The sequence below is a fragment of the Euleptes europaea genome, chromosome 9 (assembly GCF_029931775.1).
Source record: "Euleptes europaea isolate rEulEur1 chromosome 9, rEulEur1.hap1, whole genome shotgun sequence".
Classification (NCBI taxonomy): domain Eukaryota; kingdom Metazoa; phylum Chordata; class Lepidosauria; order Squamata; family Sphaerodactylidae; genus Euleptes; species Euleptes europaea.
In genome coordinates this window covers 72,674,812-72,695,727 of record NC_079320.1, presented here as the reverse complement: position 1 = coordinate 72,695,727, position 20,916 = coordinate 72,674,812, and the positions used below count along the sequence as shown (strand labels likewise).

Here is a 20,916-nt window from a genome sequence, read left to right as displayed (position 1 = left end):
TGGCACCTCTGAATTTTGTACAGCAGCTATCCTGCAACTGTGGTGCTACTAGATTAGGGGTGTCAAACATAGAGCCCATGGGCCGGATCCGGCCCCTTGAGAGCTCTTATCTAGCCCATGAGCCAGCCGAGGCAGCTACTCCCCCCACCCAGTCCCAATCTGGGCTGGCGAGGCATGGCCCGGCCCAACAAAGTGACATTTTGTCATATCCGGCCTCTCGTAAGAAATGAGTGTGACACCCCTGTACTAGATGGTAGTAGTTGAAGAATTAGAATAGCAAGAAGGCTGAATACAAAGAAATAAAGCATACCCAAGCACATGCCTTGCTGTCGATGAATAATATAGGCCATGGAAGCTGCTGCGTTCCAGTTACGTGTGCTGTTTCTGAAAACTTTTGAGTTATTTCGATATAGTTTCCAATGGGAATATATATAATATAATTTCCCAGAGAGCAAAGCATACCTGAAAGTGTTGTGGTTCATGGTCATGCCTGGTTCTTCAGGTACTGTGATTCTTGGGTCTTCTATTACTTACTTGTGTGTGTGTAAAGTGCCGTCAAGTCGCAGCCGACTTATGATGACCCCTTTTGGAGTTTTCATGGCAAGAGACTAACAGAGGTGGTTTGCCAGTGCCTTCCTCTGCATTCAGATATTTGTAAAAAAAACAGGTTAACCAAATAAAGAAGAAAATATTTTACTAGGGGCATAATGTTTCTGATTAATGACACAACCTTGAAAGAGTAAAATTATGACGCGATTACATTGATGTAAATATATCTTTTTGTTTCAGAATTTCAGGTCTCCCTTTAAATTAAATTGGTTTCCTCCCCCTTGATGACTCAACAATGGATCCCATATCATTCAAAGTTAAAAATCCTCAAACGTCCAGTGATGGTTCAGTAGACTTCCGTCTTCAGCTTGTGGGTTCTCTGCCCGTACACACTCTGACCACTATGGCTGTGCTCCCTTGGATTGTGGCAGAGATACGGCAGCTGAGCACACAGTCCTCGAAGGAAGAACCTGGCACCAGCCAAGTCCGGCTTTATGTCTCACCAACCAGGTTGCGGTGTGATACGGATACAGGAGAAAGCCAGCAGTGGGATCCTCTGATTTGTTGCAGCTTGTTCGAGCACAGGCCGCAGCATGTCCACAAACTGATTCACAACAGTCAAGATCCCAGCTATTTTGCTTGCTTAATAAAAGATGGAGCAGTAAATCAGCAAAGCATCTGTTATGTATTCAAAGCTGATGATCAAACAGAAGTAAGTGAAATGTTTCCGTTTATGTTTGTAGCTTTTTTTTAAAGACTGTGTTACAAATTCAGAGCTTTGAAATAAATCCAATTGACGAAACATCTCAGTGGTGTTTGAATGCCGCCTCGGCTCTGTGGCTGGCTTCATAACCTGTTTTAGCTCTATATTGAGTTTAGTGATTCTCTTAGTTCCACACTATTTCCTTATGATTTTGATGCCGATATATAAAATCAACCGGTTGTGCATTTATCTAGGGGCTCTCTAACTTCAAGACTGCAAACTCCCAACCAAATCACCATGTACTACAGAGGCTGGTATTCTGTGTGTGTCCATGTCAAATGTGTCCGTCAAAACAGTTCAAACAGAGGAGACGTTATTGTATCCTTATCTTCAGCTTGCAGCTTCTGTCCTCCAGCTAATGGCTGTGAATAGTGCTGTCATGCATTAATATTTTAATACATTTTGGGACTCATTTGTATGGACTCATTTGTACTACATGATCGGTCTTTCCATCGTCGTTCCAGATCCCCAGGGAATTCTGGGGTTAGACAGAGCTCTCTCCTAGAACATTGGTAGCACCTTCATCTTATTACAGTTCTCAGTGAAAACCTGCCAGTTAAGCTGGTATAAAGTGTGCAAATTGGTGGTATAGGCATGCCCAAGGTCAAGACAACTACTGAGAATCCCTGGCACGTGCAATTCATTTACAGCAGTGGTTCCCAAAGTGGGCAGCACCCCCCCGGGTGGTAGGATTACCTAGGGGGGCACTAAGAGGCAAGGGGCCAGCAGGGGAGCCAATGGAGGTGGGCCCCTTCAAATGTGTTGTTCACTAATTGACAGTAGATCAAGCTATAGCACCATGCTGGCAAATTTGGTGGAAACTCTCAGAAATCTCCCCCCCCCCCGACTTTGAAGAGCTGGTACCGCTGGATCAAGTTCATCAGTTTTGTTGAATAAATTTCAACTAAAAAGTTTTCATTTGTTTTTGAATAGATGCGCAATTAATTGTTACTGGTTTGACATTTTATTGTTTTTATCTTCTTTAGTGAGTCATGCAAACTCCTATTTTGAATAATGCTTTTTATAGGGTAGGGGGCGCTGGTGCTAAATTTGAGGAACCAAGGGGGCGATGGCCCAAAAAGTTTGGGAACCACTGATTTGCAGCATCATTTCAAGAGTTGGAGCCCCCCTCACCTCCTCAGAGAACTCAGGGATATTTATTCTTCATATTTGGGGTTTAATTTTTGCAGATTTTAAATCATGATTTGCAAGCCACTTTGAGCCATGGGGAAAGGTGGTGGGATATAAATAAATAAATACACAGCAGGCTTCTAGATGAGAAAACTGCCATAGACTAGTGGTCTAGAATTGTTGTGATTGGACTGTATTCTAAGGGTCTACCTGCTCTACAAACTTATCCTATTTATACCAGTATAATCCTTGTGGCCTCCTGTGAAGAATCCTGGTAAGTGTAGTTAGGTGAGGGTGCTAAGAATTCTCGACTGCTGATTCTCCCTCATAGGATTACAGTTTGCAGGAAAGAAGTAATGACCAGTGAAGGGATTAAATCTGTAATATAAATACATCTTAGAGTTGGAAGGGGCCATACAGGCCATTTAGTCCAACCCCCTGCTCAATGTAGGATCAGCCTAGAGCATCCCTGATAAGTGTTTGTCCAGCCTCTGCTTAGACCGCCAGTGAAGGGGAGCTCACCACCTCCCTAGGTAGCTGATTCCACTGTCAAACAACTCTTACTGTAAAAAAATTTTCCTTAATATCCAGTCGGTACCTTTCCACCCGTTATTTAAACCCGTTATTTAAACCCATTATCCTCTGCTGCTGATGGGAACAGCTCCCTGCCCTCCTCTAAGTGACAGTCCTTCAAATACTTAAAGAGAGCAATCATGTCCCCCCTCAACCTCCTCTTCTCCAGACTAAACATTCCCATCTCCCTAAGCCTTTCCTCATAAGGCTTGATCTCCAGGCCCCTGATCATCCTCATCGCTCTCCTCTGCACCTGCTCGATTCTGTCCACATCTTTACAGTCTGGTTTTGGCTAGCCTACACAGAACCACAGAAGCCTTAGGAACTGGCCATTAACACAGCTCTGAGGTACCCGATGGTAGAGGGATTGGCAGCTCCATGTCAACCACGTGAGGCAACTCTGCTGCAGATAGCTGGACAGCAAGCACTGCTGATGTGGTCACTTCCTACTCCAGTCTTCATCTCCCAGATTTGGGTTGTTTTCTGATCCTTTATATTACAATTTTTTACAAATGGAATGGCCATATGACATCCCTCTGGGGAATGTTGGTCTATGATTAGTAATGCCACTTTACAGACATGGGACTTGATAACTTGTAACTCCTTCCTACCCCCAATAATAATAGCAACATGAAGAATTATTTAAAATCCTGACTGCTGTACAATGATAACATAATGGTAATCCTTTCCTGTATTATTAAGCGTATGTGACCAAAGGTCTTAAGCAAAAAACCAGTACATAGTGGCAGATGAAAACAAACAACTATTTCCTGCCTCCAATTTATTTTGTCCAGTGTGGTAGAAAAGTAATGACAGCATTTGCTTGCTTGACTAGTTCTGCAAACAATTTGTTATGATGTCTAAAGAAGAAAACCTTTCATTGTAAAGCAGTGAAGGGGAATGCATGTTTTGGGAGTTCTCTTTGGTTGTTTTGGATGTCACAATTACATTCTTCATTTCATGCTTTGGATTTACATAACAAACACTCATTATTTACCCATGGATATCAGTACATAATGATAAAAGAATCCTTATTAAGCCCTTAAGGATAATCCAAGGAGTAGTCCTCTGCCTGAAATTTCCTGTTGTGTAAAAGGGTCCTGATTAGGAAGAACATGCTTAAATCATTGAAAAGGGAATCTAAACATTAATAGCTCCTTGGAGAAAGGGCATAATAAAATATTTATAGATTTATTTTGTTTATCTGTCTCATACTGTTGTAGTTATCTTGCTGGATGGTCAAAAGGGATCTTTAGGGCCTGAAGCAAGCCAGGGCCGGGTTTAAAAAAAATATGAAACTTGCTCTTCTCTCCCAAGGGAGTTCTGGGTTTGTGTTTCTCTGAATAGCTGCCACGTTTGGAGATGTAGGGAATTTTCAGAAGCAATTTGTGATGACATAAGAACATAAGAAAGGCCATGCTGGATCAGACCAAGGTCCATCAAGTCCAGCAGTCTGTTCACATAGTGGCCAACCAGGTGCCTCTAGGAAGCCCACAAGCAAGACTACTGCAGCAGCATTATCCTGCCTGTGTTCCACGGCACCTAATATAATGGGCATGCTCCTCTGATCCTGGAGAGAAGAGGTGTGCACCATGACTAGTATCCATTTTGACTAGTAGCCATGAATGCCCTTCTCCTCCATGAACATGTCCACTCCCCTCTTAAAGCCTTCCAAGTTGGCAGCCATCCCCACATCCTGGGGCAGGGAGTTCCACAATTTCATTATGCGTTGTGTGAAGAAATACTTCATTTTACATATCTGTTTTATACCATGTATATGGATCTGTTGGTCAAAGAGAAACAGGAAAAAATCCCACTGGGTAAGTCGAAGCCCTTGGACCTCAGCTATAGTTCAGAACATGTAATTTGTAGAATACATATTGTTCTATCTCAGGTTAACAAGTTTGGAGTAGAAAATTAGTACTTAATGCAAGCAGAGACAGTTTAGAAAACTAAAACAGGGAAAGGCTTTACTTTCAACAACCTTTGCCCTTGATACTGCTGGTCTTGAATATAGCTAATTTAAAAATGCAACTTAGTTTTGTATGGCACGTCGTGCTCTTTAGTCCATGAATGTATATCCTCTGCAGCAGTTCCAGCATCAAGTCGTCTTTCTTCAACCAGAAAACAAGCATTTCCCAAGGCTTTGATCTTTAAAATATCATTGAACTGCTCTTCTTTGATATTTAGTTGCCACAGTGTACAGAGGAAGTCTCTTTCGAGATCACATAGGTTGTCCTGGCCTGGCTGAACAATAGGCTCATGGGCAGATACAATAACTGCTAATTGCAAGGCCCTTATATTTATAAGGCAGTTTCTGGCTTTCAATTGGTCTTGTATGCCAGCAGGTATTCATATAACACACGATATATAGGAGAGCTTCTTATCATGCAGCCAGGACAAAAAAGTCAGGGTTGAAATATGGTACACATTTTAATATTTCTGGACTGGTGGGATGCTAGCATCAGATATCTGCAGTTCTGTTTTCAACTACCCCGTTGCAATCTGCCTGCAGCCTGCAATTGTGAGATTTTCTTAAAGGGAATGTGTTTTGAAACAGACTTTGAGATAGTCTTCATTTAGTTCTGAGTCGCTTTGTTCTGCACAGTTTTAGCCATCATTTCAAGCATACATGAGGACCAGTGACAAGGGTTACATGGAATTTGATCTTTTAAGTTTCATGATCTGGTTCTGTAAAGAAGTCACAAATGCTATGAAACTCTTGGTGGGCAAGAAGAATTAGCATTTCCAAAAATCTTGCAACCCAACAAATTGATGAATGAACTAATTACTATCAATGTGAACAATGTTTTAGAAAGTAATATATAAAACAAGAAATATGAGTCCCTGCCCCAAGGATTCTATTTTGATGATATGCTGTCTGCCAATATCACAAATTATGTCACACATGTGTTCTATTCATTTAAGTAGGGTAACATCCTGGTCATTTGTTTTTCCCAATTTCTTTCAGTACAGATTCACTTTCTAAAATGGCAGGTTTTCTTTCAAAAGGTTCTTCTTGGAAGTAATCTGTCATCCTTTCATCTCTTCTGTATAATTCTTCCCCATCTTTTCTTTATTTTGTCCTGTTCAGTTAATGCTTCTTGTCTATTTTAAGAGTTTCACCAGTCATCCATCGAGGCTTTTAATTTCTTTTGACTACAGGAATAGTCTCTGCATGTTCTTCCTTGATAATATCTCTGACCAGTATTAGTTCTTCTGGTTCCCATTCACGTGAACTTGGTAATGCAATTCTGTTCTTTACATGGTCTTTAAACTCTTCAGGAATGTTGTTAAGGTTGTATTTTGGCACTATGAGTGTTTTGGTGTTTTCCTTCAGCTTTAATCTCATTTTGGAGAAAGTTGACTCATTTGAAATGTGGTGTCAGAGGAGAGTTTTACTGATACCGTGGACAGCCAAAAAGACAAATCAGTGGGTTCTAGATCACATCAAGCCTGAACTCTCCCTAGAAGCTAAAATAACCAAACTGAGACTATTGTACTTTGGTCACTTTATGAAAAGACAATAATGCTAGGAAAAGTTGAAAGCAGCAGGAAAAGAGGAAGACTCGATCAAGTAAGCCTTGGCCCTCGCTTTGCAAGACCTGAGCAAGGCTGTTAACAATAGAAGGTTTGGAGGTCATCAATTCATAGGGTTGCCATACGTCGGAAGTGTCTTGATGGCACTTAACACACACATAACACCAAACCGCGGATTTGCTGGAAGTTGTAGCTATTCTTCCACTACTTGGAAAATCATGTTAGAAAAGAAGAGGCAACTTTTTAATGAGTTGTAGAGCAATCCTGAGCAGATCATTAGTGGTGAGGACTTTGCAGAATGGGGCTTTCCCACTTCCTTTTCCTGTTGTAGCTCACTGAGTTCCTCCAAATGTTATTCCTCATGGTAAATATGCTCTCACAAATAGAGTAGAGCAATGGTCCCCAACCCTTTTGTGCCTGTGGGCACCTTTGGAATTCTGGCACAGGAAGGTGGAGCCAACCACAAAACGGTTGCCACGGGAGGCAGAGCCACATACCCAGGAGAAGTCCAAGTGCAGAGGAGCAGAGGGGTAAATTTTAAAATGCACTGGAAAAGAGGAGTGAGAGAGAGAATAACACCAACAGTGAAGTGCTGCTGCTAAAGCAATGTTATTTTAATCTGCACAGCCAATCAGAAGCCATGCTAGGGAGGAGCCCCATCTGGCTCCACCTACTTTCAGAAAAGGCCTGGATACCAGCTAAGCTGTTGGCAGGCACCATGGCAAGCACGGGCACCATGACATTGGGGGAACCCTAGCATAGAGGACAGAATGATAGTTTGCAGTAGGAGGGTGGAATCTGTAGAAATCACCACCCCCTCTTCCACAAATGGAAGTCCTGTTCAGTCTGATATACGGTGTGGTTGGATACTTGCCATTATATTATTATGTGAGTGGTCTGCTTATATGAGCTTTATTTCTGTAAAAGTCACCACCATATCTTTGGAACTGAAGAAGAATTTTAACAGTGGCAGAAATTTCAGATGAAGGGGTGAGAGAGAGAGGCAAAGGTACTATGAGTAACTAGTAAACAGATGCAATTACATGTACTTAAGGGGTCGCTATAAGTCGGCTGCGACTTGAAGGCACTTCACACACACAAACTTTCTTTTAGATGGTAGTGAAGACTGTATAAGAATACAGGTAGTGTCAAGTTGCCAGCGTGGTGTAGTGGTTAAGAGCGGTGGTTTGGAGTGGTGGAGTCTGATCTGGAGAACCGGGTTTGATTCCCCACTCCTCCACATGAGCGGCAGAAGCTAATCTGGTGAGCCAGGTTGGTTTCCCCACTCCTACACATAAAGCCAGCTGGGTGACCTTGGGCTAGGCTCAGCTCTCTTAGAGCTCTCTCAGTCCCACCTACCTCACATGGTGTCTGTTGTGGGGAGGGGAAGGGAAGGTGATTGTAAGCTGGTTCGATTCTTAAGTGGTGTAGAAAATTGGCATATAAAAAACAACTTCTATCGCTGCTGCTTCTTATCAGAGGGGTTAATACTGTACTGAAAATTTACTGTATTAGCTACGTGTTTTGCTATAAAAGGTCCTCAGTACTGGCTTTAGATAAGAGTTTTAACAGCATTGTCTTAAGGACCCTTTCCTGGGAATAAGCCCCTTAGAGTTGGTTTGAGTAGATTCTGAATAGATCTTCTTAAGATTGCTCTCTCAGTGACTTGCAGTGCAATCCCCAGCAGACTTAGACCCGTCTAAACCCACTGAAGACCTTAAACTGGAGTAAATTTGCATAGGATTGCATGGTTGGTACCTGACTGATCAGGTTACTGTTAGGTCTTAGGGTTAAAAGTTGCTGCATTTCTTATACATTATTCAGGCAGGGAATACTACTGTTACCCACGTTTAGTTGAAAAGGTGTTTCTTTTAGAGTTTTCACATGTTGGTTTTATTATTTTATAGCCTTTTGTTTTGGGACTTATTGTGTATTTTTGTTGGAAATGTAGCCAGGAAGCAGTGGGTTTAAATATTTGCTTGAAAATTCCATGATAATTTAACAGTGCAGTCCTAAGCAGAGTCGTTCCTTTCTGAGCCCATTGATGTCAACGGACTGAGAAGGCTGTAACTCTACTTAGGATTGCTTTGTAAGTATACTCCCTTTTTGTCACGTAACCATAAGGGTTACCGCACTTTTATTCCCAGCGACGTATTAAGAGTTTGAAAATGTTATAAAAAATACTGTTCACACTTTCTATGTATTCCCACTGATGTATTAAGAGTTTGGAAACGTTATAAAAAATACTGTTCGCACTTTGTTTGGCCCCTTTAGCTGTGAAGACATCTTCCAACCATTTATTAGCCGTGGTATCCAAAAACCCTTTTAAAGAGATGTTTTTTTATAACATTTTCAAACTCTTAATACATTGCTGGGAATACAAAGTGCAATAACCCCCCATATTATCCATGGTTGTGTATTCCAATTAATTACAAGCACATTTCTGAAAGGCTGTAAGAACCTGCTGGCGTTTGGATCAGCATGTAGTAAATTGCCCGAGTGCACAGCCGGTCCTAGTCAGGGCTTGGACTATTCAGCTATAAAAGGTAATTGCAGAGACCCAGTGAACTCCAAAACATTTGCTGCTAGGTTTAGTTTCATGACCAAGGATTATTGTGTAATTTAGTTTTGATATTTGACACCAAAACTGAGACTTTTGTTAAGTATCCCTGCATTAAAATGACGCAGTCAGAACACGCAGTTGTCCTGTTGAGCATCTTATGTTTATAGTCAGTTGCCTTACAAATCTTAACGTAGTCTGCATATTTATGAGTTTCATGTGGGGAGACATAAAAAAGGGTATTTTTTTAAGTAGTTCAGATTTAAGACACTGTAAGAACTGGTTTGATGTTTTCCTCATTCTGGAAACAACTTTTTTTCCCATGTGTGGCTATTACTTTAAAGATGCATCTGATTTTCATTTGAAGAAGAGGAATCACACAAAATCAATGTGCCTGGAGATTCCATGAGTCAAACCAACTTTTTTACAATGCTGTTGATCTGTTGAAAAATGGTATCGTACCAGCAGTCACTATATTCCAGAATACAATATTCTTTCACATAGTGGTTAATCAACTACTACTTTATCACTTTCCTACTGGTCATTTTGCTAACTTTGTGTTTCTGAGGGAAATATTTTAAAAAAATCTTTCAGCAGCAAAAACTTGGTAAACTGTCCAGTGCGAATGGGGAGAGAGGTAAGTTAGTATGGAATTAACTCTGAGTTACTCTTTTGGAGTACAGTAATAACTGGTAAAAATGTCGAGCAACAAATGACTGTTAGAATGTGTGGGGGGGCATTTTCATGTTCACTTGGCAACAGTATGGTATTAGGAAATGTTTTGATGTAGAGGAGATTGAGGCTGTACTTTCAGCACTCTTACAAACTCAGATTTTTATTTATTTTATTTTGGCAAATGGCCATATCAGCTGTATCTGCTCTTTGTGCCTAACAAGTGCCATTGTAAGGAGACTTACACCCTTCTAAGCCCACCTGACTTCAGTAGACTTGGAAGGGTATAACTCTGCTTAGGACTGTTCTGTAAATAATCCAAGCGAATGGAGAAATGCACACCTAATAGAAAGAAGAAAGTGTGAGTCATTATCTGTACATTTTTATCCCACCCTCAAGGAGCTCAGAAAAGCATTCATGCCCCCCTCCCTCTATTCTGTGGTGCCCTCAGAACAAACCAGTGAGGCTGGTTAGACAGAAAGAGAAAACGTGTGGCCTGAAGTTACCCAGTGAGCTTCATAGAATCATAGAATAATAGAGTTGGAAGTGACCACCAGCTTCATGACTGGGTGAGGACTTAAACTCAAGACTCCCAGACTAGGTGCTTTTCTGCATTGGTTTTTTTGTTGGTTCTGGCCCCACACTGCTTTGGTTTATCCCCTGATTCCTGCACACATTTTTGTGCCTCTACTTTTTGCTACTTGTCCCCCCCCCTTTTTTTTGTTTTGTTCTTTTCCCCCTGGTCTTTTTCTGGAAGCCGATTTTGAGTCGCCTTTTCCCTTGCGCATAAGGTTTCTGTTGGTTTTCTTTGTCCTGTCCACTCCCATACACCTCTAGCCCACCTTTCAATTATTGGACTATCGTCATCATCAAGCCACTCCTCTTCTTCCCCCTGACCTGAAGACATGGTTTTATTTTTAATTTTTTTAAAATATCAATATACTGTTGTAATGCTAGGTTAAGCAGGTTCTCTGAATCCCGAGCTTTTTTCCTCCAAAGTCTCTAGCCCTTTTGTTGTGTACATATGGCTCCATCATCACCATAGGTTCGGAGTGGCTACTGGGTGGTGCTGTAGACAGGCCTGCCAGTGGCTCTAGGGTTCTGCCGCTGCTGTGGACAGGTCCAGAGCGGCTCCTGGGCTCCGCTGCTGCAGCAGCATGGCAGCTGTGAACCCCGCACCCAGCAGGGCCATCAGGGGATGGAGGCAGCTGCAAAAGGTAGGTACATTGTCTGCGCATGTGCAGAAAATGCTTTTTAATTTGGGGGGAATTTAAACAGACCCCCTTTATTTACTTTTTGTTTTCAGATTTTTCTGCAAACTTGGGGAGTACCCCTAGTTTGAAGAAACATCTGTGTGAGATAAGTGTACCCCCTATTAGTGGATTTAGGTATCCACGGATAGGGGGTACAGTTGGGAAGCAGATATAGAGATGTGTGGTGGGTAACTAGTATCATAGCTGCTCGGCCTACCCCCTGTTGGCCTTCTTTCCTTCTACCTCCTCTTTCGTTCACCTTATGTACACAGAGCCCTGTATAGAGTCTGTGAGGCCTGTGTGATCTGTGCTTCTAGATTTTTTGTGTGTGCTTATTGCATAGATTATGGGATTCTACGCGTGTAGGCTCCTATGCAGTTAAGGCCAATTTCATTCCCCTCACTATTCACATAGTTTGAATGTCTGTGCAGGGCTCGAGTTCATTAACTTTTGAGGTCAAATGACCTGGTATGCGGGGCGTAAGCTGCACAATTTGTGGGCGCTAACTTGGGAAGGTGGGAGTCAGGGAATGAAAGCCCATTCATGGACATATATTTGTAGTGTAATGGCTCTGAGCTTACCAAAAATGGTATTTAATCACTGCAGGCTTTTGTCCTTTGACCACTGGCATTTCCTGTTACTGAACAGCAACACTGGGTTTAGAGAGCTATAATATTAAATAAATATTTAAATCAGAGACAAACATCTCCCCAGTACTTATAATTAAGTTTGACTTTATCACTGTATAATGCTGCTGTCGGAAGGCATTAGGAGTTCTCAGAGTAAGATGAAATACAATAATTTACCGCATCATGTTTTGTCTACCAACTCTTTCTCTTGCCCCTCTTGCAATTAACGCTTTATAAAGACACGGTTAGCCAGGTTAGACAGTAGGGTATTGTGGATAAGAGTGTCGGACTAATATCTGGAAAGTATCTTCTCCTGATTTTTACTTATAGTTTCCTCAAATTTTGTCAGGCTTCTTATTCCTGGTCCTGAATGCATGCATCTCAACAGGAGGCTCCTAAGTTGGAATCATTCAAACCATTTGATATTGCCATTGCTTATTTGATACACTTCTTGAAAGTCAATTATAGTATTGCCTGTTATCAAGCGATTATATGTTGTCTATATTAGTGGTTCTCAACCGTTTTCCAACCGTGGCCCCCTTCCGACCTTGTTTCCTTCCTGTAGCCCCCCTGTCCTACCGGTAGAAAGGTAGCTATTTAAATGTTTATTTGTAAATAGCCAAGGAACAAAGAAGCATAAATAGCCACACAAAATGCACACATGCAGTTCTTATTGGGAAACTGAAATTTACAAAAAATACCCCACAAAAAGGGAATACAACACGCTAATAAACAACAATGTTCACATACAATGGAGAACAAAGCCTCTACCACTGTTTTCTATTTTCTTCACTTCTCTGTTTTCTTTTTTCTTTTCTGTTTTCTTTTCTCGGTCCCTTCTGTTTTCTTCACTTCTCACTTCCCTCTGTGCCCCCCTAGTCTTGTGCCATGGCCTCCCATTTACGCAATTTTCACCTGTGGCCCCCTTGGGATATCCTGGGGGGCCCCGGGGGCCATGTGGCCCCAGGTTGGGAACCACTGGTCTGTAGTGTATATTTCCCATTTAGCCATGGAATTAAATTTAAACTTTGGCAATATATCTAAATCTCTTACTGCAGATGCAGGTGGTGATATGCCTGGTGATAATTTTTTCTTATGTTTGTCCCAGATCTGTAAAAGTGCATTTATAATCCAGTTTTCCTTATTATAGATTCTATTTCTTAAGTGTTTATTCGACTACAAGAAGGTTTTTAGAGGCATCTTAACGTACCGTTATATAAACTGTTCCATATAAACTTATTAATCATGGATTGCCAATTCTTTATAATTTTATCTGCCGTGATTATTGGTAAATTTGATAATATCTGGTGGATTTTAGGTATGTATCATTTTCACAGCATTAATTTGACCCATAATGGATAAGGTAAAAGTTTTCCAAAGAGCAAGTTTACTTTTTATATCTAATGTAATAGAATTAAAGTTAATATCAAACAGTTTTTCATTATTCATACTGATCTTGATTCCCAAATAAGTTCCAAAATTTTTGGTAGCCTTGAGTCCCCTTAACCAACTTTGTGGGGGAAAACTCTCCAAATTAACATTGAAAAGAAGTGCTTCTGTCTTTCCTTTTACCTTAGCAGACATGGCCCTACATGTTTGTTTTTCAGGTCATTCCCCCCCCCCCCCCGTTATGCTGTGATACCTTGTAAAGCCACTGTGTGGCGCTGAGACATTCAGTAATCTGGCTCTCACAAGGGATGCGGAGATGTTTCTGCTTGCTTGAAAAGTATTCGGTGGTGGTGGAAAGTCACCGCTAACCTATGGCAACCCCATAGGGTTTTCAAGGCAAGAGACATTCGGAGGTGGTTTGTCTGCCTCTGTGTGGGCTGAGAGAGTTCATGAGAGAACTGTGACTGGCCCAAGGTCATGAAACGATAATTTAGGATTTCACTGAATTAACTGCATATTTGCCAGAAGTGCACTGTACATAAAGACCTTGATAGGTGGGTGTTGATTCTTTCATTGTGCTGCAGCCACGAGATACATATTGGCAGTTTTGAATCTAGCTCTCCGGAGAATGTTCCCCATAGAGGATGTCTATTATGGGAACTGTGCATTTGTGCTCTAAATTTGTACTAGTGGAACTTGTCTGCCTTCTACCCGTGCATGTTGTGCTTAAGATAGCATGAGGACCTCCAGATACATTTAAAAAGTTATTACTAGCTGCAAAACAAGTCATTGCTTTGGTAAGTAATGGAATCACATCTAGCTCCCACACAAGGAGCCAGCCTAATAAAGATCTGAGATCTCTTGATAATGGGAAACTGGCCCATTAGTTCAATTCTAAGGGGTCAGAAGACTTTCCCATGACCTGGTTTCCCTTAATCTCTGATAAGGGTAGTAACCCTGAGAAATGGCTGTACAAGACCAGAATAATAGCAGTCTATAAGTAAATACTTGTGAGGAGGACTCAGCTGGAAAGCAAAATTATAAAATTGCAAGGCTAACCACTTTTTAAATAAAAGTTTAATATGGTTCGCTGTTTGTTAGTAGCCCAAGTTATTACTTGCTCATACTAAGGGTTCTGGTTTTGATCTTTGCAGTACAATAGTCTCTGCTGTAAACATAAAAAAATAAAAATTAGGTTAAGTTATAGCAGTGACCATATAGTCTCTCCAGATTCAGTGCATAGGACATAGCATCATGCAAAGTGTATGACTTTCCAAAAAGTTTGAATTTTTTTACATGTCCAGCATTGATGGAAATACGTTCTTTCTGTGTATGAACACTTCCAACAGTTAGCCTGATTTGCTTTGTACATCTTCTGCAGATCTTTCGGAGCATAATGCCATCTAAAAAACATTTTGTACCAATTCTCTCTTACTGCTTGTGATCTTGAAAATTTAATATCTGTTTTCCACAATTTTTCCCAAATCTGCATTGGGATCATCTCCCCAAAGTTTTGCATCCACTTCACCATGCATGTCTTTACTTGTTCTGATGCTGTGTCTGTAGTCAGCAATATTTTATAAATCTTTGATAGAAGATGATCCTGATTTTTTGTTATCAAAGTTTCAAACTCTGTCAATTTTCTTTGTTTGGCTCCTTGTAAATAATCCGTTCTTAATGCATGAATTATTTGGTGATATGTAAACCAGGAAATTTTTACATTTTCTTCTTGAAGTTCTTGCAATGATTTAATTTGTCTATCTTTCTTGATTAGGTTGTTATAAGTAAGTAAGCTATTCTTGATCCTACTTGCAAAGTCTGTATATGCTTCAATAGGAGACATCATTCCTGGTGGTGAAGGACTAAGAAATCTTTTAAGTAAATTCCATACCTTCACCATCTGTGTTGGTAAATTCTCTGTGTTTACAATCTTGGGTTTGATTGCAACTTTTTTGGTCCAAAGTAATTTATGAAAGCCATGTCCAGGGTCGGCTTTTTCTAGTCTTATCATTCTGTCTTCAGGGCGGATAATCCAGTCTGACAGTGCAGCCAGTGTGGGTGCTTGATGATATAGTTTAAGATTAGGTAGATTCAATCCTCCTCTACTTTTCTCGTATTGCAGCACTGCAAATCTTACTCTGGGTTTCTTACCATTCCAGATAAATGTATTCCTTCTTCTCTGCCATTTGGTCATTATCATTGCGTTTATGTCGATTGGAATCGTTTGAAAAAGAAAGTTGTGTCTTGGCATAACATTCATTTTCAATACTGCTATTGGGCCCAGCCATGATATTTGAAGTCTATTCAATCTTTGTAGATCTTCTTCAATCTTCCCCCATACTTCCTTGTAGTTTAAATCAAAAAGTGTGTCCGATCTCGTTGGTATCTTAACACCCAAGTATTTCACACTCTTGTTTGGTGTGAACCATTAAAATCTGTTTTGAATATCTTGTCTTTCTTCTTCTGAGACATTATAAAGAATCATATTAGTTTTAGTTTTGTTAAGCCTATATCCGGAGTAATAACTGAATAAATCAATTTGTTTCCGAATTTCATTCAGTGAAAGTTCTGGTTTTTGACATATTAACACCACGTCATCTGCATAGCTTCTTATTTTATATTCTTGGTCTTCATATTTTATTCCTTCTATTTTAGGATCATTCCTTATCCTATTTGCAAGTATCTCCATTGACAAGTTGAACAACAGTGGTGACAAAGGACAGCCCTGTCTTGTTCCTTGTTGTATCATCAATTTATCTGTTAGCATCCCATTAATCAGAAGTCCTGCACTTTGATTGGTATAAATAGAATTCACAGCTTTCAAAAAATATGTACCACAGTCTAGTTGTTTCAATGTTTCTTGCAGAAATCTCCAGGAGACATTATCAAAAGCCTTCTCCGCATCCAAATATATCATTGCTGCTTTTTCTCTTTTATTCTTAATGAAATTGATTGCAGCCAGGACAACTCTTACATTGTCTTTTAATTGCCTTTTTGGGATAAATCCTGTTTGATCTGGGTGTATGATTTTCGTAATACACTTCTTCAGCCTTTGGGCTAATATTGAGGCAAAATTTTTATAATTCACATTTAAAAGTTAAATTGGTCTGTATGATTTGGGGGAGTATTTCTCTTTTTCATCCTTTCATCCGGTCTGTCTTGGTTGTTCCTTGGAGTTATGCATGAGTTTTCTGTCCATTAGAGATGACCTCACTGCCAGCCCTCACAAATCCCGGGACTTCCCATCCCTCTATGAACCAGATTCTTCCATCTCCCATTGGCTCAGCCAGGGTGAAATCCCCATGCATAAGGCAAAGTGCAGGACACAGAAGCTTGCTTTCTCTCACAGCCAATTACAAAGCAGGGTATAAAAAGGAGGGGTTTGAAATGCTTCCTGCTTCCTTGGAGTTCTTTCTGAGCAGAAGAAAGGCTTTTTAAAACCGAGGCTTGGATTTCTCCCCCCCCCCTTTCAGATTGCTCTGTTTTATGTTTTGTTCTTAAAATGCTTTTTTATGCAGCAATTGGTTTTTTTTGGGGGGGGGGAATCTTCTCTCACAGTAAGCTCTACAAAGTCAGCCAATTACAAAGCAGCATTTAAAGGGGCAGGGACTTGATTTGAGCTTGGAGACTGCTGGCGTATAGATTCCCAACAGGAAAGTGTGGGTCCAGTGAGCAACAAACCTCAGGTAAAACTCCCATGCATAAACGACCATAGTCTGCCTAGTAAACGTCAGGATGCGACATCACCCCATGGGTCAGTAATGACCTGGTGATTGCACAGGGGACTACCTTTACCTATTTGTTTCCTCTTTTCTCATTCTTTACCATTTTTAATGTTACATTTTCCCACTATCTTTCTTCCATGAAAAGGGCTTGAAGCTTAGATTCTCAAACTTGAGGAACAAGAATCTACACAAAAGTCCTTTAGAGAACAATTTGTGTACCATTTACAATGGTTAATGTATTTCCCCCTCATGCCCATTCTGTTCCTGATTGTCTGTGAAACCAGAGTTGACAACTTGTGTTGGTATACAACCTTCTGACTAGGAATACTACTCTTGTTGATGTTCATGCTCATTAACTTATCCCATAGAAGGTTTCTTGGGATGGAATCAGATGCCCCCTTAAGGTCCAGGAAGGCTGAGTATGACTTGGTGTTGGTTTTCCTAGCGTTCTTGTTAATTGGCTGACTTTGGGTGCTGTGGAACACAGTCAGGACGGTGCTGCTGCAGTCGTCTTGTTTGGGGGCTTCCTAGAGGGACCTGGTTGGCCACTGTGTGAGCAGACTGCTGGACTTGGTCTGATCCAGCAGGGCTTTTCTTATGTTCTTATGTCCAATGCAGTGGTCTAAAGTGGATTTCCCCTGAAACCAGAGTTCATGTCAACCTCTAGGTGTGGCCTGGAGATCTCCTGGAATTACACCTGATCTCTAGATGACAGATTAGTTCCCCTGGAGAAAATGGCTGCTTTGGAGGGTAGATTCTGTGGACTGTACCCCACTGTCCCTGCCCTCCCCAAGCTCCACCCACCTACCCACAAATCTCTGGGAATTTCTCAACCTGGAGTTGGCAACCCTAAGGCATTAATCCTATGTAGTTCTCGCTACAAGGCTTTTTGCATGTCTCTATGTGTTCCTCAATCAAGTGCTGTTTGAGGAATTACTGTTTTCTGGAAACTGGTAAGATTACGGAAGGCATACATAATAAAACATGCATATATTTTCCAGGGATGGAAATGTTACATTCTTGGTTTGTATGCACATGTTTAGGCTTCTCTAAGGCAGCCATTTTCGAACTGTCACACGGTGAGACTTTCCTGAGCACAGGGAAATGGAAACAACTTTTGACTTCAAGACAGCACTAATAACAGGATTAGAAGAGAGAAAGCACATAAAAATAGGTAGTTGTCTCAGCTGCTACTACCACTGAACTCCAGGCAAGTGTTTGGACTCATGTTGCAGATTGGCACAGGGCACACTAGCTCCTAAATGGTCAAGATGACTGGATAGGTCAGGAAAGCTCTTGTCAGCCCAGTACTAAATGTTTTCTGGTCTTGTTAAGATTTGAATTACCCATCACCCTTGAAAATATGTGCTCAGGACTTACCCTGTGTCATCTTTAGCAACTGCCTTCTCCCTCTGTAGGAAATTTTACTAACAGTTTGAGGATTTCAGCTGTACAAGAAATAAGATACTTCCCTAAAACTTTTAAAGGAAGTGGATGAAAAACTATAATTCCAGAAGCCAATCAGTGTTTCGTACTCAAGGATTTCAATTTTATTTACAAAATTTATATCCCTCCTTCCTGACCTCACAAGGGTCACCTAGGTGGCTCACAGTTTAAAACATACATTATTAAATAACACCATTAAAATCAACCTCCATCTCCAAACGCACATCATTAAAACTAATTTAAAACAGATCTAAAATACATATAAAGATGTAAAAACAGCAATTAAAATATTGGCAGGGATCACTGAGGGAATGCCAATGAAACAATAAAACCTTCACCTGGTGGCAGAATGTAAGACAGCAACAGAAGGGTATAGAATAGATAAATCTCCCTGAGGAGAGAATACCTGAACTGAGAAGAGCCTCTTAGCTTTGTACTATAAACTCTTTTAATGTACCATTCCTCTGTCCTCCTGACCACAGCATGTCCTTTATGCATCATCTGAACTACTATGTTTAACTTTACACTTACTTTTATCCTAATATTGATTGGCTAAATTATATTTCTATTTTGTTTTTTAAAAAATTGGTTATGAGTATCTTTATACATTTAAAAGTTTACATTTTAAAGCATGTAGTAGTTTTTCATCTTTGATGCTAAAATAAATTATTTAAAGCAAAGTCTTGTGCACATTTACTTGGAAGACCCACTGGGTTCAGTGAGGCCTACTCCTATGTAAGTGATGGATAGGTTTACAGCCTCAAGTTTATACTTCTAATTAAAAATGCAGGTAAAGGTGAATCATGGCGTGCAGTCCATAATATGAAGCACTTAACTCCATTTGTCATTTTTATTTCCCTGCTGATTGCTAAAAATTGCTCTAGCCTGCCTCTGCCAGTACAAACACCGTCGGTATCTACATGGGTGTCCAGTGAAATCCAACTCTGTGGCATTTTCAAAAGTCATTCTAGGAAGTCCAGACCTCTTCAGTTTGGCTTTGCAAAAATAGCCGCAGTATATATTGCAAAACAGTTATAAATTTAGAGTTAACGAATGGAGGCCCTCTCACTATAATCACATAACGTACTTTTAATTGAGGCACTGGAGAAACAGAAGTACCTTTCATGGATTTTAAAGGTTATTTCCCAGCAACATCTCTTGTTCACGTCAGCAGTTCATAGAAGGCTCACAACAAAATAACTTGCAGAAAATTGACAACTTCGGTGGATATCTTTGTAATGATTCAATCATGTACAGTGGTTCTCAGCATCATATGAGGAATATTGGAGTATCATTTAGGGCAGGGGTCCCCAACATGGCCCCCGTGGGCAACATGGCACCCAGCAACACCTTTCCTGGTACCCAAGTGTTTTTTAAAAGTGGATGGGGCTAGGTGGGGCTCCTGCCCAGCAGGGCTGCTTATTGGTGACTGGAGATCTGTGCAGATTAAAACAACATCGTTTCAGTGGCAGCTGCCACTACATTGTTGGTTTTATTCTCTCTTGCTCCCATTTCCCAGGATATTTTTGACAATGCCTCTTCTTTCCCCTGCACATGGGTTTCTTCTGTGTGTGTGTGTGTGTGTGTGTGTGTGGTGGGTTGGTGGGTGGGTGGCAGCATGGCTCCACCTCGCATGGTAGCCATTTTATGGTTGCTTCCACCACTAGGGTTGCCAAGCTCCAGGTGGCGGCTGGAGATCTCCTGATATTACTGATCTCCAGGCGACCGATCAGTTCACCTGGAGAAAATGGTTTCTTTGGAAGGTGGACCCCATTGAAGTCCCTCCGCTCCCCAAACCCCCCCCTCCTCAGGCTCCAGCCCCAAAATCTCCAGGTATTTTTCAACCAGAAGCTGGCAACCCTACCCACCACCCTGTGTTGGAATTCCAAAGTTGCCCACAGGCTCAAAAAGGTTGGGGACCCCTGATTTAGTAGTTGTTAAAATAAATGTATGATTCAGCGGTATGGAGGGAATCAAAATAAATACTACAGATTACCAGGAGATCAAACTTTAGACATATGTACTACAGACCTAAACCAGTTTTCTCTTTTCTCAGGAGACCCTGTGAGTATTGTGGGGGGGGGGGGGGGGAAACAGGGATCTCTAACAGAATTTGCAGTATCCTGACACCAAACTCACCACTACTGTACTATGTGGAAGAAGACATTATAGTTGAACTGGTGTAAACCTGACACAAGTTTGAGAGCCAGTATTGTGTAGTCGGTGGAATCCTGGACTAGGATCTGGGAGGCCCAAGTTTGAATTCCCTGCTCTGCCATGGAAGCTTGCTTGGTGACCTTGGACCAGTCACACACTCTCCGACTAACCTACCTCACAGGGTTGTTGTAAGGGTACAGTGGAGGAGAGGAGACTGATGTAAGCCACTTTGGGTCCCCGTTGGAGAGATGGGCAAGATATAAATGAAGTAAATAAATAAAATAGTATGCATATGCTGAAAAGTCTAAAGAAACTTACACGGAATGATATTTTGTTTCCACGTTGTCTGTATATACTAGGACTGCTTTCACATGAAAGAAATGCAGGAAGCCCCCAGATCAAAGAGCACCGCCCACATGACATCATGTTCATTCTGAGCATGACTCATGGTGTTCCAGGGGCTTTCCCATTTAATTCAGAGGAAAAAAACAAATCCTTTTCTCAGGAGGGGACTGTGGGATAGGAGTAT

At 41.0% G+C, this 20,916-nt stretch overlaps 1 protein-coding gene across 1 annotated transcript in view; it reads left to right on the top strand.

The window, feature by feature from the left end:
* The first annotated feature begins 819 nt into the window (after nt 1-819).
* The window catches only part of TBC1D1 (TBC1 domain family member 1), a 114,793-nt gene continuing 94,696 nt past the window's right edge, over nt 820-20,916 (top strand). The window contains exon 1 of the mRNA XM_056855642.1: nt 820-1,261. Coding sequence (XP_056711620.1) covers nt 845-1,261 — 417 coding nt within the window. The 5' untranslated portion in view covers nt 820-844. The remainder of the gene's footprint in view (nt 1,262-20,916) is intronic.